Genomic DNA, 17,534 nt, shown 5'->3' with positions numbered 1-17,534 from the left:
ATTAATTCAAGCTAAATTTGTTCTGTGAGGATCTTATCCAGAGAAAAAAGAATTTCGACAGTGGAGTACCTCTCTGTTGAACAGGTAAAACTACACCTACAAAACATGCTAAAAACTTGGGTACAAAACAGCTTTATAAGGCTTCCCAGGGAAATGGTGGAATCACCATCTCTGGAAGTGTTCAGCAGCTGTTCAGATGAGGCCCTCAGTGACATGGCTTAGTGATGGACTTGGCAGTCCTGGGGTGAAGGTTGGACTTGATGATCTTAAAGGTCTTCTCCAACCTAGTTGATTTTACGATTCTACGATTCTGTCACTGTTTGTTACCTCAGAACTGCATTTCCTACTTCCCTACCCTCTTTTAATCTTCCCTCCCTCAAAATGGGGAACCTATTCCCTGTGTATCCCTTTTACCATGTGCCTTTACCTCCACCACCTCCTCCTCCTCGGTGGTCCACAAGCTGCATCAGTTTTGGATTGATGGCTTGATTGGCTTCTTCCAAAACTTTGATAAGCTCCCTGGCTTGTTTCAGGTTTCCTGGTGTGAAGAAGGTGTAGGCAGTACCTTTGTTGGTACTACGTGCGGTACGGCCAATACGGTGCACGTAATCTTCAGAGCTGTTCGGATAGTCGTAGTTTATCACAAATTTAACATCTTCCACGTCTTGTGAAGCGCCCATGTGCGAAGCACAGTGAAGGGGGAGGGTTGAGGAAAGGGAAGAAGAAGAGAGGACGTGCCAACGAAAGGTGGGGAGCACGAATGCAGGTGACAGTAATAAGAAAAAAAAATACAAAGTTAGTAATTGCATGGAATAAATACAAGACAGACTCATCCCAAAAGAGTAGAAGACTTAAATTTATCCTCCCCGGAATGCATTTCTCTATCTTCCTGTGTCCAAGACACCAGTGTCTGTGAATAAGCCAACTGAATTCTGTACTATTTTTTTATTATTATTTTTAAAAATGCAATCTGGAAAGTGAAAATGCCACCATCAGACAGAGCAAACTGGGGTGGAGGAAGGGCAGAACTGCCATGGTAAAGCTTTTACTCTGTTGGGAGAAGTCTAACAATAACAGTAGTAAGATCACTTACCTTCCACTCAGTAACATGAAATAAAAGGCAATCTTAGAAACATTTACTTTTACAGTCCTAATAAAATATGGTGACTACTTTCCCTTGCCTAAAGCTTAAGATACTCCAATTACATTAGCATTATTCAGCCAACTCATTAAAAATTATTCAGACCTACAATATCTTAACTCAGCTTTGTAGTTATCACCAGAATGCGTTGCACTAACATTTTACCGTGCTGTTCCATCCAGTTCTGGCAAGATTCTGTAATTTGGACAATTGTGAATTTTGTTAGCAATTCCCTTCTTCTAGTGTCAGAGGGAAGCAGGAAATTAATTAAATTATCCAAATTGCTCTGTTTGCAAAGTATTATTAAAATTTAGGAGATGAGAACTGTGTGCCTTATGGGAAGAGACTTTATAAACTTATGGGACAAGAACAGAGTAAATGTTAGTGCAACGCTTCAGTGGAAGCACCTAAAGTACCAAAAGCACCTATTTATTCTTACAGTGTCTTTTAAAAGCATTCTGTTACAGCAAGTACCCTAACAGCTCATAAAAAAAGATTTAAAATCTGCATTTTAAGAAGAATATTCTGAAAATATCCAAGATAAAACACAGATTTTTGTGATTTTCTTTTTTGGTTTTGTGTTTTGTTTTAAAGAGAGAAACATTCTCTGTTTGTTACCAGACCGATGCACACTCCCTCCTCCTGTGGGAAACCGCTGCAGCCGATCCCGTCTCTTTGCCTTTTATTTTTGGCGGCCTCCTTTCGAAAACTCCGCCCTCTGACACGGGACCACTGGAGCGCGGGGAGCATGCATCAAGGGTCCATGGCAGCGAGAAGTCCCCACACACGCTCGCTCTGTGAACTGGCTTAGACGCTTCTCTGTAGCCCCATTTGGTTGTGAAGCGCCAGAGAACCTGGCTTCAGGTAAAAGTTTCAGGTCCTCCGACGCTTTTTGTCCCCTATTCGGGGTTCTTGGGGGCAATTGTCAAAAAAATGAAGATACAAAAATTACATCCAAAGGGTCAGACTGCATCTATTGCCCAGACTGCATCAATTTCAAAGGGGTTGTAGGAAAAATAAAAACAAGAGGGCTGTAGTGACAAAGAGGGGGACTTGATGTCTGTTTCTTATTACAGCAAAGGGGGGGGCTCCTCAGTCTTTGCTGACTCCAAAGTCCTGAATCACACCAAAAAAAGGGAGTGAGAAGGCAGGTTTCACAGGGGGCTGCGCGAGTCTCCAGCTAGGGTCCTTGTTGCAAGAGGGTTTTTTAATAAGGAATAAAAGTAAAGAGAGGAGTACATATGACAGATTGCATCTTCACAGCCATGGTGGAACTAGTCTGACAAGCTGCAGGCTACATGATCCTCAGTCAGTCCCATTTTGCACATCCACCAGTAGCCAAGTGACTTGAATTACCACAGAGGTATGGATTACCACAAGGACATGCTTTCCCTGCAGAAAGCACAGGTAATTGTAGCTATCAAGGCAGACAGAACTGACTTGACTGGGGAGGAGTGGGAAGAATGGGAAGGCAGGAAGAGGAAAATGCAAGGGTGTTTTCCAGATTAGAAAGTGGTCCTGGTAGAGCACGTAGCTCGCTGAAGAAAACACCAGAGCAAGTACAAGACTCGACTTCTCCGGTCTAGCATGCTCCAAAGTGTCTGCGCACACCTGCAATCTTCCTGCGCCTTTAGAAGATAATGTAGCAGGATCAAGAATTGCAACTGTCAATCATTTCTGACAGCTACCTGGGAAACATTCCCTTTGTCAGACCATCAGAGTACCCTGTGGCACAGGCAGTCTCCAATTATTAATCAGGAGAGACATAAACTAGCAAATATGCTAGTCTAGAGAGCTGTTCAGACCTTCAATGTAGATGTGCCCCCACCCCTGCACTGAGAGTGACCTGCAACTGATATCAAAGCTTCTGTTAAAGAAAACAAAACAAAACAAATTCAATGTTTTTAGTTTAATAAACTGAACAAAAAATAAAGTAAAAAATAAAAAATAAATCAGTGCAGAGAGAGGACCTTACTCCAGGGAATTATCACAAAGCAGTCATTATGGGACTCCGAACTTACCTGGAAGAAGCTTTTTTGAAACCAATGTTCCATTAGGAAGAGGGAAAGCCCTGGTGACTCAGCCAAAAGGCGCGCGCCCCTGTTTTATGTTATTTAGGTAGAAGCCTTCACTTTCCAGGATCTTGGAGGAAGTCGTCCAGAAGTTTGCCAGTTAAGGGACTTAATTTTAAGAAGCAGCAAACTCAGGGCCCCAAAACAAGCTGAGATGTTGTTCAGTAACAAGAAACAGACTCTGGTACCTTTCCCCCTCAGCTCAAGTGAAGTGGAGGATGGGAAGTGGGGAGACTGTTTTCCGAAGTGTTATCCAATTGAGTAGTTTTGGGGAGAGTGGTTTGTTGTTTTTTTTTTGAGGGGGAGGAGGCTGTTTTAAATGTCTAGGCAAGATGCACAAAGAAGCTACCAGCACATAGCAAGCCTGTTTAAAAAACGCTGCTAGAGAAAGCAGCTCTCTTTCATATAAAGTGGTTTCAGGCCTCAGTCCCTTCTCCCAACAGGCCCAAGTTCTAACTGCACAGGTCCAGACATGACCCTAGAGGGCAGAGACTGAAGTCCATAGAATCGCTTCTCTGAGGAAGTGTTGGACAATTTTTGAGGAGGAGGGGAAGGAGGGGTGAAGGTTGTGTGAACAAAGGCTGCCAAGTCTAGTAATGGTCTGCTTGTATTAAAGTGACCATACGATGCACAACACAGCCACCCTTTCAGCACATGACAAATAGAGAGTGCAGACAGCTGAGATTTTTTTAACAAACTAGATTTCTCTGAGCTTATCTGCACCAACCGTTTTGCCTAAAACTTATTACAGTGAGACACTGACCCACAAGTAGTTTATCTGCTACCAAACTCGGGGAGGGTATTCAATGTCTGTTATTAAACTCTGAGCATTTGAGACACCATCCTCCTAGAGTGGGCAGATGCACAAGGACTGTGTTTAGCACACAGCATTTCACAATACAAATATGCTTATTAAAAATGGGGGCACAACTGATGCATCCAGACAGATCATTTTCGTACCACCAGAACAGAGCTGTGCAATTTTGATTCAGTTACACATCTGCGTAACATGATGTTTAAAGGCCATGTATAATCTCAGTGGTCCTGCCTAGAAGGAACACAGAGGAGGGAAGGTTACGTGTCAAAGATCTGGAGCAGGGCCTTCTCAGATGTGGATGCATCTGTGGGGTAAACATGCATGTACACTGGGGCTGGTATGCTCAAATCTGTGGTGTGTCATATAGGGAGAATATTAGCCATTGTAATGCAATTAGTTCTTGAAATGCTCTCCCACAGCTTCCTACTTGGGACTTTTATCTGACACGGTCTGAACTGAGAGCAATCCATCCCTACCATCCAGCAACAAAAGCTGGATTTGGGAAAGGAGTGTGGTGGAAGGGTTGGGTTGCATAATTGGACGTCTCTTCTCCCTCTTGGCGATCGATTGGTCATGCCTAGGCCTTGCTGCAGACCAAAGCCTGTTCATTAGGAGCAGGAAGAGACTTTGAATATGAAAGACAAAAAAAAGATTAATGTTAAAAAACGTATTTCACATGTGGGGGAAAATCACGCTTTGAATTTTTTTTAAGAAAGCATATTTCAGTCCAAAGAAGAAAAATACTCAGCAGTAGGCAAGAGTGGTCTATGTGTACAAACCTAGCCCACGAGATGCAACGTCAGTAGCAATGAGGATAGGAGCCTTTCCAGAACGAAACTCTGTAAAACAAAGTACGCTATGAAGTAAGCTTTTTCAAAACAACCAAGTTACCTGCACTTGATTTACATTACATGCTCATTTTGCAGACTCTAGGTAAGAGAGTGCATTGTCAGAAACCCCAGAATGTCAGTATATAAGGTGTCAACTATTCCTCAAAATCCAGCTCTGTGGGTTAAGTAATTCTTCCACTGTGTTTTTGTCAAGGAAAAAAAAAAAAACAGCAAATACAAGTACTGAAATTAACAGTACAAAAGTAAAGGAAGTTCTTTCGAAATGTATCTGTTTGGTATAGAGAAAAAACATCAACAGATGACCATAGAAATCATGCCTCAGTAAATTAAGTACAGTGGCCCAAGCTATTCTCCCCTCAGTGATGGACTCACCATTAAGCACCCAATCTCTTTCTGGCTGACTCTTGTCTCCATGGATACACATAGCTGGCCAACTGCCAAACAGAGATGCACATTAGTATAGACAGAAAGTACATACATTAAAGACAAAAGGAAGCTTTACTGGCATTTTGGTAAAAAGGCAAAAAACAAAGAGACTCGAGAAATATGTTATCCCTGTCCTCCTACTCTGGCCTGTATCTACCCAGCACATATAGTGGTTTGTTTCTTGCATATTAGTCCCATTACCTACATACACAACCATCTAAGCCAAATTACATTTGTTGTACTGGTAACAGTCCCAATTGGTTTATCAGTATTCTGACACACTAAAAGCTGCACAGCTTACAAATGCTCTCTTGCACTAATATTGCACTAATGCTTTGATGGACTGGAAGCTTCTGAGAAACCAAATCTGAACTCAGCCAAGAAAATAATGGACATGTTGCTCCCCAAAATAGCATCATGAACATTTAAACCTTACAGCTTTTGATCACAGATTCTATTTCCCACTAAAAAGAAGGGGAAGGAGAGGAAAAGCTAATCACCCATCTCTGCGCATCCTTCGAGTGAGATCATCACAACGCCTCTTTGTCTCCACAAAGATGATAGTCTTGTTTTCTTTCTCTGCCATGATTTCTTCCATCAGTTGTATCAGTCTAAAACAGACATGAGAGCCAAGATGTATATCCACACATACAAGAATATAGGAGCACTCTCTTGGATATATGCACAACACACATCCCCAAAAATAAGTAGGTATCACTTACACCTAATGTTCTTTACCGTGAGGGTGGTGAGCCCCTGGAACAGGTTGCCAAAAAGAAGTGGTAAATGCTCCATCCCTGGCAGCATTCAAGGCCAGATTGGACAAAGCCTTAAGCAACATGGTGTACGGTGAGGTGTCCCTGCCCATGGCAGGGGGGTTGGAACTAGATGATCTTAAAGTCCTTTCCAACCCTAACCATTCTATGATTCTATGTAGGTCTGTCATACAATGGTATGGTTAGAACATACACAAGAGATAAGTCAATTACAGGATTGACAGTCCAAGGTTAAATAATACTACAAATAACTTCACCATTTGGAATTTGTATTTGGCTCACAAGATGGTGTTGGTTCTTCAAGTACAGCCAAAAAACCCAAGTGAAATGGTAGGAAAATCAGCTTACTTATGGTCTTTCTCGCTCTCCATGCATACATCCACTATCTGCAGTATATTGTGGTTGGCACTCAGCTCCAAGTTTCCCACATTGATCTGAACATAGTCCTGCAGAAAGTCCTCAGCAAGCTGGCGCACTTCTTTTGGCCAAGTCGCACTCCACATCAGGGTCTGTCTGTCAGGCTAAGAAAAAGGGAATACAGATTCATTTAAGGATTTAAGGTACTGAACCTTGAATGGGAAACCAGAGGATCTGTCCTTTTACAAAGTTCACACACCCTTATCTGGTCAACAATTTTACGAATTTGGGGTTCAAATCCCATGTCCAACATCCTGTCTGCTTCATCCAGCACTAGGTATGTACACCGACGAAGGTTGGTCTTTCCTGCTTCAAGGAAGTCAATCAAGCGACCTGGTGTAGCAATGCAGATCTCCACACCTTCAAAAAAGAGTAAGGAAAAAGAGTAAGGCTTTTCATTTGAATGTCAATCAGTATTTTTAGTCAGAATGAATCACCTTCCAGAGCAAAACTGTTTAAGAAAAAAAAAAAAAGCACCACCCTCATTCCTACCCAAGACTGAGTCATTTCAGTAGAAGCCCTATTTATTTTTTTTTCATTCTGAAATTACTGTTACAGTGCTATTAGAATAAATGCAGTATAGAAACTAAAAGCTGTCAGAAAACACCAGTGAAGAGCTGTCCAAAAATCAAGAGTACAATAAGCTTCTCCTCAAGCCTGACCCACCTTCATCCAGATGCATTTAGTCTAGACAGCTCTCCAGAAAAAGAGCAAACTCCAGCTAAACTGCCCATGTTAATCAAACACGAAGTGCTTCTCTCGCTATGCAGGTCAAGTTACTTCCACCTTTTGGCTTTAATAATGAGCAATTATGAACCAATAGTGACAGATAACCATCCTGCCTGCATCTGTTAGCATAAAAACAGACTTCAAATAGTCATAAACCAATATTGGGTATGGCAATTTATAATTTATACATTCCTTAACAGGGATTGGTTTCCACCAATTCCCAGATATTACAGGCAAGTCCTTCAGTGTCACTGAAATGTCCACATAAGGTAAATTCAGGGAAGCAAGGAGATGGGGAAGAGCAAAACCCTAGCAGCCTTCTTGATACTGCACTTAGAGATGCAGAGTATTTTTTTTTTAACAGATCTTTGTGTCAACCTGGACCCCTCAGAGCTGACAAAGCTGGGTGTACTTCGAGTTTCTATAAAGCTCATACAAGAATTAGATTTCTAATGGAGGCAGTGGCCTTCAGGAGACTGAATAAACTGCAGTCTCTGTTGTCAATGATGTACTCCTCCGAAGTAAATTCACTAAATACCCCAAAGATCACAGCTGGGGGTGTTTCCCACATGGATCTGAACACAGTCCTGCTGCTACAAGAAACATGTTATCTTTCTGCTAAGTTTTCTTTCCCCCCTTCTGATGTCTTGATGATCTTCACAAGTTCAAAGAGAAAATAAAAATGAAATCTAATATTCAAGTAAGTCACTATACAACAGAGAACTTACCTCATGAAGTATCACTGCAACTGGAGATTCATTCACACACACCCCTTCCAAAAAGGTTTTAAGAAGGTGATTTTACAGAGATTTTACAATACCCCCTCCTCCAGAAACTGCACACACCCATTTTAAAATTACCTCTTTCCAGATCCCTGATCTGGGGACCTTTGGGTGCTCCTCCGTATATGCAGGTACTCTTCAGCCTTGAACATTTGCCATAATCATCAGCCACCTGCTGTACTTGCTGGGCCAACTCTCTAGTAGGTGCTAGAACCAGACACTGTAAAAGGAATCAGAATCATAGAACGTTTAGGATTGGAAAGGTCCTTAAGATCATCTAGTTCCAACCCCCCTGCCATGGGCAGGGACATCTCACACTAAACCTGGTTGTTCAAGTCTGTGTCCAGCCTGGCCTTGAACACTGCAAGGGATGGGGCAGCCACAGCTTCCCTGGCAGCCTTCACCACTCTCACTATTAAGAATTTCTTCCTCGTTTCTAATCTAAGTCCTGCCCATTTGAGTTTGAACCTACTGCCCCTTGTTCTATCACTACAGTCCCTGATGAAGAGTCCCTTTCCAGAATCTTTGTAGGCCCCCTTCAGATACCTGGAAGGCTGCTCTGAGGTCTCCACGCAGCTTGTCTTCTCCAGGCTGAACAGCTCCAGAATCAATTCAGGATAACCAAGCTGCATGCATATCCCTAACTTAAGGGCTCCGAATAGATACCATAAGCAAAGTTGGACCATATGGTCTTTATTATCTAAAACATTTAAATATCTTTAGACTATGTCAGCAAATGCACAGAATCTCAACTGAGTGGGATGTTCACATTGTGATAGTAAACATTTCTCTACTTCCTGTTCTGATGTACCAATTAAAGTACACATTAACAACGCCGTGCCATACACACAAGATGGAAGAGAATCAACAAGCACTTACAATTGGGCCATCCCCTCTCTCCAAATATGGCTGGTGGTTGATGTGAACAATTGCAGGCAACAAGTACTGAAACAGAAGAATTTTAAATCAAGACACAAGACTTCAATATTTAATGCCAACAACCTCCTGCCATGACAAACGGATTACAGCAGAGCCCCTTTAGCCTAACATTCTTTCAAGAAACTAACACCTGATGTGAGACACAGCAAGAATCCTTGGCTATATAAAAATGCTTCTGCAAAAACAAATACTTGCATTTATCTGACAGAACGGAAGATTTTCAGAGCTGCTGATCAACTGTATCTGCTTTGGTATGAGCACAAAATATAGCTGCTCAGTACCTGTAAAAGGAAAGCTCACTTAAATTTGGAGTCTAAGTTAGCAGAACTGAGCCCTAGCTTTTCATGAAGAATAAAATTCCTTCCTAATCACTGCAAATAAAATTAACATATACCTTGAAGACTCACAAACATTTCTTTTAACTTGCATAACAGCATGTACTGGTTTTTAAACCACAGTGTAAGCCTAGACCAAAGGGAAGTGACTAAGCATCCCAAAAGAGAGACAAAATATTTGCCTGTGAATAAGACAGACTTGCTGAGTTGAAACTGAAGTCTCAACCATGACGCTGTAAAACAAGCTTTAAAAACAGGTCATCATCTCACTTGATACCTGTAATACTGAAAAGCCCTACTACTAACAAGTAGCAAAGGGTAGTTTCTGTAAAGCAACTAGGAAGGTAAATAAATAAAAGGGAAAAATACATACTGCCAGCGTCTTCCCAGAGCCAGTCTGCGCAATGCCCACCATATCACGACCACTGAGGGCTAGTGGAAAGCCTTGGCACTGAATTGGAGTGGGTTCTGTAAAATTCTGGTCCATCAAAGCATCCATCACATACTCTAAGAATTTAAGAAAAGAAAAAAATTCTTAAAAGGATAACTGAAGCTTCAGAAAACCTTTTAGAAAACAGAACAGGCCTGTTACTGTTTCCCAGTAATCCTCGTGATCTTAAAGAATGGCAAAATACTTACGTGGAAAGCTACACTGGTGGAAGGCAAACACGGGCTTAGGGCAGCCTTCCATCCCTCGGATTGTTATCTCTTTCTTTCTGCGCAATTCTTCAACTTCGTACTATTTATGTGGGAAACAAAAAACACAAAACAAAGATAAATGCTGAATGTCAGCAGGAATTTAAAATGCATGTTTCTAACTACTAAGGGACTTCACACCTCTGGGTAACTGCTTTGTTAAGAGAACTGAGTTGAAACAGTCACCTAAGATGACAGATTTCCTGAAGATTTTGTTTTTAGGACTCAGCTATCACACAGCTTCTCCAATATTCAGACGTAAAAGTTCTCCACGTAGCCTAGAAAGAATAATGTCTCTCCTTCCAACCAGCCCTTTATAATGAAAAGTGTATTAATATAGTATTTGTAGGAATTAAGACTTTTTTTTTTTTCCAGAGGCCAGAAATGACAAAAAGCTTCAAAAGTTACCTGATCCTCCATTTCTAATAAGAAACATGTTTCATGTGACAGTGCTAATAACTAAACAAAATAAACCGGCCCTAATATACTCGCCCAAGCTGAAGGCAGGGCAGTCCTCTCCTTCAACTAAGACACTGCAAGGTGGTTAAACACAGAGCTCTTGCTGGTCAACTTGCAACTCAGCAGTGTTGCCTGGAATCTTTTCAGAACGAGCACTTCTTTCCTGAATGAAAAAGAGCCCAGGTAACATAATAATGATACCCTAAGATCTCCCAAGTTTTTATAATAATGGAACTTCATAAAAGATTTCTGAAATGTGTATCCACATAAGCATAATTTTAGGCTTAGAAGTAGTGTTACATCTTTTGTCTAGCCTACCTTGCAAGTCCAACTGGATTTTGCAACATGCTTCCACAATTCATGACCTTATTCTAATGCTCATTAAATATCAACAGAAAGATACGCATCAAACACCAAACAAGCACTTTATCCAAAGCAATAAATTATTTGTCAGAATCTCTTGAGCTTGAATGAAATGGTAAAAAAGAAAACAACTTTGGGGAAATACGTGAAAATCCTTTGAGTTTGCCACGCAAAGACAGCTACAGCAGCAAATGCTGACTGTGGTTCAGTAGTTCCAGCTGTTTTATCTTTAAAAAGCCAGTGTCTCCTTCAGTTCCTTCGTGCCGCATCTGTATCTCATGAATACTTCATGTTAAGATTTCTAAAACTGTGGAACTGGGTAAGAACATTTGTTTGTGTCCTCATGTTAAGGATGAAATCTCTTAATTTCTAAATACCAAAGACATTAAAGAGGGGAAAAAAAGGACTAGACTCAAGTTGAGTAGGAAGGGGGGGATTACTGTATCTAGAGAGTAAACACAAGGTACTGTATCTAGTTTTGAGCCCCCAGTATAAGAAGGACATTGTTTTACCAGGCCATGTCCGATTATGGGGAGAAAGCAAGAGGCTGGAGTACAGACTGTATGATGAAAAACGAGCGCTGGGTTTGTTTAGCTTGGGAAAAAGAGGACTAACAAGGCAATTTAGCTCCAACTTTCAACTACCCAATGGGTCACTATAGAGAAAATGCTGCAAATTTTTTTTTTTTTGGGGGGGGGAGTGAAATACCATGAGAAACATTAAGCCATGGGACAACCCCCAGAAAGGATATAAAAAACTCCCCATCCCTGGGGATATTCAAACTCAAAAGGACAAGGTGCTAAGCAACCTGCTCTGGTTTTGTAATTAGCCCTGCTCTAAGCAGAGTTAGAATAGAGATCTCCCATGGCCTCTTTCAGCCTCAATTATTATTATGATAAAACATTACTTCTGAACCTTTCTCATGCATTTCTGCAACTCTTAATTTACTAGTTTAGGTTCCTCCAGGGCATTCCCAGTACTACAACTCTGAAATTCTCCAAGTCTTATCTATACTGACAAATAGCTTGACCAGACAAGCATTATGATGCTAAATTACAAAAGATCAAATGCAAAATATTCTCATATAAAATCAGCCAACAGCAGGAACACCACCCTTACTGAATGCAAAGTTACAGAAGGCAACTAGAAACAGCATCCGTACCAAAACAGCTTAAGGAAGAGACAGTTCTATTACACACTTCCCCAGGCTTCCAAGTTTTTTCACTTGTGACATTTTCTGTTGTAGGCAAAATGGAACAGACAGGCTGTGAAAACCTACCGGAGTAAGCCTGGCCACTTCCGGATGCTCCACGTAAAAATTCTTCTCAAACTTGGGCAGCTCACTTAAATCCCATTTTTTCTTCCGTAAACGTTCCCCCGGATTACCAAATTTCTTTGGAGGAAGAGGACCTCCACGACTTGCTCCAAACCTGCGAATGTCAGTGTTAGTTGTAAGACAGTACTTAATTCCTCTGGAATTTACAGTTTTCTTAAGCATTTTCACTCTCTTTTCCCCAGGCTGACACATGAGCACAGTAACCTAGCATAAGTCACCCCCTGCCTATCACTATGATGGCAAGCAACTTCCTGAAATAACTCTGCTTTAGTCAGTTTTAAACCCCAAATCATCATCCACTGCCAGTAAATCACTGCCTTAAAGCTCCTGTCTCTTGGTTTCTGTCCTCCCTCAGGACAACTCTGTGGGTACAGCTACAGCACTTACCTCTTCTTGAAACTGACAGTACACTTAAAACATGGTTAGATGAAAGGGATGACAAAAATCTCTGTCAGTTCCTTGTACCTCTCCCAAGGTTAGTCTTGCACAAAAAAACAGCTACTTCACTGTCTCCCCCTCTATGTCTTCTCTCCTTTCTTATCAAGCAAACCAAGAGTGAAGAACAGAAAGTACGTATGTCCCGCCAAGCCTGAAGTCCATCTGTGGATCTGGAACCAAATCAATTAAAAAAATGCATATTGTTTCTTTAAACCAGAGCCTAACACTGGAAAAAAAAAACCAACAAGCCCAAAACAAAAAAAGTATGTGGAAAAATCATACCCCCTCTCAAATGCTTTGGAGGAAGACTCGAGAAAGTAAGCTAATGTTTACTAAAAATTTCCTAGCCAGCAGAACAACTCAGGAGCTACTGCTTTTACTCTCTCATGTAAGTCTTCTTGCTCACATTAAGTTTTTACCCAGTTAATGTAATACACTTTAGAAGGTTAAGAACTGACTGTAATCACTTGTTAAGGCATTAGAGACAGCATGAGCTTCTGCCAATAATCTGGAAGAATAACTGAAAACTGAGTGGCACAGAATGATTCTTTACTGTGAATATTACAAAGTATGTATTTTAAAATTCCACCAAAAAAGCCACAGTGCTCTCATTAGTATTGTACAAACACAGCAGAAGGTATTTTTCCCAGTGCTATCAAATTTTGTTCTAATTCAGATTTTGCTTAAGAAAGCTACAGCCTTCTCCAAAATATGGATTCATGAGAAATGCCCATGTAAAAGAAGACTTCTATTTAGACAGCAAATCCAAAGTGGCTGCACCTAACCCAGGCAGTCAGCTAGTAAAAAAAAAAAAAAAAAAAAAAAGAAAAATCAACTATTAATGAAACAAACCAAAAGCAACAAAAATCTGGGAGGAGAGGGGTGCTAAAAAAGGAAGAGCTGAAATAAAAAATTTCTGAATTACCTTAAGCACAAGACTCTGTTCAGCCATTAACTACATTTAGTCTTCAAATTGCTTCCAGTGAAAACTACAAATTATAGTGATTGACAGACCAGAAAAAAAGAACACATTAACAAAAAGAAGAGGTTGCATTGTTGGAAAAGCTAAGTGTGGTTGATAATTTAACTTAAAACCTGCGAAGTAATTTTTTAAATGTTTGCTTTGTTGCAGCTGTGCATTTAGTCTCATTCCCCCTCCTATAATATACCTTATTTTCTCCTTGGTATGTCTATGGGATCCCCCAGACAAGCTGCATGCTCAGCAACTTTTGTAACATGCCTGTGAAAGGCAACTTCAGAAATTCATTTCAGCACTACATTTTTTTTCAGATCAAAGTGGAAAAAAAGAGAAAAAGTATAGATTTTAATTTACAGGCACATTCACCTATACTGGAGGTGTTTGCTGTTGCTCATGCTCACTTGAGGTCAAAATGACAACTATTTCTATATACAAGTAGTGCTAACAAAACCTGTATCCGACTGAAATCAACTGGAGTTTCAAAGTTTCAGTGAAGTTTCATTATGAAACACATAAAGAACTGATTGCAAAACTGGACACTAAAAACAGCTGGGTATTACAAATACTTGCTCCATAGCTATCCAGAGGGAAGAACTGATGTATTTTATATAGAAGCCAAATAGTTTCAGGTCTCCATTTTTGCATGTGTACTGACCTGACAGAAGTGCGCCCTGCAGCAGTCCCTGAACACTGCCTCTGCTGAAGTTTATCAGCTAAACTGGCAGTAACTGACACTTTACATTCTGATTACAAGTCAAACAAGATTCAAATTCTAGTTAACTGATTTGAATCTAAGATTATTCCACTGATTTGCCAACAGTTTTCAAGTGTTAAATTCAGATCAACTCAAAACATTCTCTAATGTTACTGGTGCCATAATTTCTGGGGCAGAACTGATTAAAGTTGTTATAGTCCAGAGCAAAATAGTACAACTTTCAATTCTAAGAAATCACCTACAACTCGCCCCTGACAGGAGGAAACCAGAAAGCCTGTATTTCATTTTGTTGGCCTATGAAAGAATCAGCAAGGAAAAGGTGATAAATTTTAAAATGGCCCCAAATTTTATAGAGGTTATTTATGACGTATGATGTTAAGGTATGAAAATATTTGTAACCATTAAACATAACTAATAAACTGAATCCCTATGCATTAAAGCTTCCAGGATAACATGCCAAGAAAAGGATTTTCCATGCAAATGTCCAAAAACTTTGCAAAATGTAGGCACTCCTTTCACTTATGCAAAATCCCTCACCTAAGAGTGAAACACTCACCTACAATCAAAGTCTTTACGCAAGATGAGATTACAAAAATGTTAAGGCACGCCAAGCATTGTGACAATGCTTTGGCCAGTGTTAAGCAACTGTATATAAAGCTGCATACTCAAACTCACTCACTAAACTCCCAAAACAGCTGGGGTTTGAACTATCTCACACTTGCGAATGCATTTACTCCAGTGTTCTTGGGTTAAAAACTAAGCTGGAACTCTACTAGTGGAAAAACACCAGAACTCTCCCCTGATAAAAAAAAAAGTATCTTTTAATTTCAGAGTGTGAAATGTGGGTGTAAGATAACGCAAGGATACAACTAATCTCTTGCCACAGGCAACAGGAAACTACATGTTAAAGTGCACTGCAATATATAACAAAATATATACAAATCTCCCAGTGGGGAGGGAAAACAATAAAGGAAAGAAGTGGGTGGGGGAGACTTACCAACTGACCTAGCCTTCATGGTAAGAACAACAGTACCCACATGAAATGTTTATTGTCAATCCTTGTAAATGAAGGCCTAACTAGTCATCTGAAGGACGGAAAACGCTGCTTTCCTAAATTGTGCTTTCTCTTTAAAAAGGCCTGGAATCAACGTCTAAGTACTTTCAACCCTTAAAAAAAAACAAGTCCTAAACTAGTCATATACTATGTCATTGTGTTTACTGCTGCCACCCTCGGAAGAGTCAAAAAATAATAATCAAACCTGCAGAACCCTTCTGCAAGCCACACTTCCTGTAAACAGCAGATTCAAGAGTATCAAGGACTAGGCCTCTGCAGTGCCACACAGACAAGTCTTGTCTGACTGCTACGTAAGCTTGGTCATGCTCCTGAAGTCTGGTCCAGAGCCAGGTTTACCGAGATCACCCTCCCGAGGATGCAAGTCCCCCGCATGGCAGCACCTTTCGATCTCATTTCCTCTCACGATAAAGCCCATGAGCGCAACTGAGAAAAATCATCAAATGCCATCTTTCTAGTCAGTACAGAAGGAGTAATGCCAATCGGAAGGGCAGACCGTCCAAACACCCCTGCCCGGGCCACCAAGACCTTGGTGGCTTGGGGGGAGGAAGCAGGATAACGAAGGGTGGCAGAAAATAAATGGGGGGGGGGGGGGGGGGGGCGGCGGAATGCAGGCCCTAAAACTGCAAGCAGGGACACACGGTTACACACGAACGATAGAAAAGCCAAATAAACCCCCTTCAGCCCACCCCCCGCCTTGCGGCCAGAGCACTACTAATAAAGTCTCCAACCCCCTTCCCCCCTCCCCTGAGGATTTCTGGAGCAAAAGCTCCTCCAATACCGCCAGTAGAACGCACCCTCTTCATCCCCACGACGACCCCCCGGCCCTCCCCCCCAACGAGGCCCCCCACGCGAGGGAAACGGCTCCCTTCACCGCCCCGACACCTCCCCCCGGCCCGGCCTGCCCCCTCCCCTTACCCGCCGCGGTCACGGTCTCGGCCCCGGTCCCCGAAGCCTCTCATCGCACCCGGAGGGGTGGGAGAGAGGCAGCGGAATGCCGGCCGTGGGGACGGCGAGGGACTGGGGGTTCGAGGAGACGGGCCAGCCAGAGGCGGCTGTGTCTCGGAGGAATCGCTTTGCGCCACCTCGCTTCTTTGGTGGGATACAAAAGGAGAAGAGGTGGTCAGTGGGTCAGAGACCCGCTGGACGTCCGCGGGGGGAACGCCGGGGTTCTCGGTCGGCTCCAGGGCCCGTGAAGTGTGGAGACACCAGCGTCTTCTTCCTCCGGGTTCCCGGCACAAAATGGCTGCCGCCGCCCCAGCCCGCTTCGGTTACGTTACGGGCGGCCCGGCGCTGCGCAATCTGCGGCCCTCGAAAATACCTACGCCTATTCCCAGAAACCAACTACACCCGAAGCTCGCTTGGAGAAACACTGGTCCGCGCGGCAGGCAGGCTACGGAAAGTGCGTAGCGTTCTTGACTTGAATCGGGCCCCCGCGTGATGAAGGGAGGGAGGCGAGTAACGCTCTCCCTATTCCTCAAAGTCTGTTACGTAAAGAGTCAATGCCGTAACTCCTTCTGGACGGTAAGGAAAAGCTAGGTTGAGGCGTACGTTACGTAAGTACCGGGCGTACGCGAGTTGCGTAACTCAGACCGGCGTAGGGCAGGAAGAGGCCGTGCGTTTTGCGTAAAATTCTCCCACGGATTGTGCAGGAAGGGTTGGCAGGGGGTCGGCCTATTACGTTAATTCTGCAGCCTAGTCGCGTTTGGAGAATACGACTTTTTGCCTCGGCAGTCGTTGGCCCCCCGGAAGATGGGAGCGGGGCTGAGAAGACAATAACGGGAGCGGAGGGCGGCGGGGCCGCGTGGGGCTGGTGCGCTGGGTTGTTTCCCTCTGTTTTTATCCCTGGCAGAGTACGAAGGGTATCTGGAGCAGGAACAGGGGAGACAGCAGCCGTGATGTCTGCTTTCACCCAAGTGCCAAGAGACCGGGAGGAAGTGAGTGGCATGCTAGCAGCCTTCGGTCATGGACCTCCTCCGGAGCTGCAGGCGGGTCACAGCAGCCTCTCCGGAACGTAAACGAATTCCTCTCTTTGCCCACTGTGGTGTTAATTGCAGGCGGTCAAAGAAATTATTTAAGTACTCGAAGGACACTGGGCATGGCATTGACGCTGTGTTTATGGGCTGCTAGTGTCTGACTGCCTAGATCAACCAGACCCTCCCATCTATAAGATAAAATAAACCAGGAGACA

At 42.6% G+C, this 17,534-nt stretch overlaps 2 protein-coding genes across 3 annotated transcripts in view; one reads left to right on the top strand and one right to left on the bottom strand.

The window, feature by feature from the left end:
- Positions 1 to 16,393, bottom strand: part of DDX17 (DEAD-box helicase 17) — a 19,998-nt gene extending 3,605 nt beyond the window's left edge. The window contains exons 1-12 of the mRNA XM_062620498.1: positions 16,262 to 16,393; positions 12,083 to 12,233; positions 9,925 to 10,024; positions 9,659 to 9,792; positions 8,891 to 8,956; positions 8,090 to 8,231; positions 6,700 to 6,860; positions 6,432 to 6,604; positions 5,808 to 5,918; positions 5,254 to 5,315; positions 4,810 to 4,869; positions 428 to 664 (exon numbers count right to left, since the gene is read on the bottom strand). Coding sequence (XP_062476482.1) covers positions 428 to 664; positions 4,810 to 4,869; positions 5,254 to 5,315; positions 5,808 to 5,918; positions 6,432 to 6,604; positions 6,700 to 6,860; positions 8,090 to 8,231; positions 8,891 to 8,956; positions 9,659 to 9,792; positions 9,925 to 10,024; positions 12,083 to 12,233; positions 16,262 to 16,305 — 1,441 coding nt within the window. The 5' untranslated portion in view covers positions 16,306 to 16,393. The remainder of the gene's footprint in view (positions 1 to 427; positions 665 to 4,809; positions 4,870 to 5,253; positions 5,316 to 5,807; positions 5,919 to 6,431; positions 6,605 to 6,699; positions 6,861 to 8,089; positions 8,232 to 8,890; positions 8,957 to 9,658; positions 9,793 to 9,924; positions 10,025 to 12,082; positions 12,234 to 16,261) is intronic.
- LOC134164576 (uncharacterized) lies at positions 16,338 to 17,534 on the top strand. 2 transcript variants are annotated; one of them, XM_062620506.1, is made up of 2 exons: positions 16,338 to 16,745; positions 17,196 to 17,534. In XM_062620506.1, exons 1-2 carry the CDS (start codon positions 16,338 to 16,340, stop codon positions 17,478 to 17,480), a joined length of 693 nt encoding a protein of 230 aa, XP_062476490.1. In that variant the 3' UTR covers positions 17,481 to 17,534. The 2 variants fall into 2 exon arrangements, 1 of the variants encoding a protein (XP_062476490.1); XR_009965186.1 differs by lacking the exon at positions 16,338 to 16,745 and adding an exon at positions 16,815 to 16,899 and having other exon boundaries at positions 17,196 to 17,377.

The sequence above is a fragment of the Pezoporus occidentalis genome, unplaced genomic scaffold, assembly GCF_034315485.1.
Source record: "Pezoporus occidentalis ecotype Australia unplaced genomic scaffold, CSIRO_AGI_Poc_V1 ctg221, whole genome shotgun sequence".
Lineage (NCBI taxonomy): Eukaryota > Metazoa > Chordata > Aves > Psittaciformes > Psittacidae > Pezoporus > Pezoporus occidentalis.
The sequence above is the reverse complement of the archived record's forward strand: the minus strand, read 5'-3'. Positions and strand labels throughout refer to the sequence as shown.

Bases quoted from the DNA above. Each gene is read 5' to 3' on its own strand.
- LOC134164576 (XM_062620506.1), top strand. From the start codon at position 16,338: ATGCCGGCCGTGGGGACGGCGAGGGACTGGGGGTTCGAGGAGACGGGC. The intron at 16,746-17,195 runs GTGCGTAGCGTT...TATCCCTGGCAG, and splicing joins CGGCAGGCAGGCTACGGAAA to AGTACGAAGGGTATCTGGAG.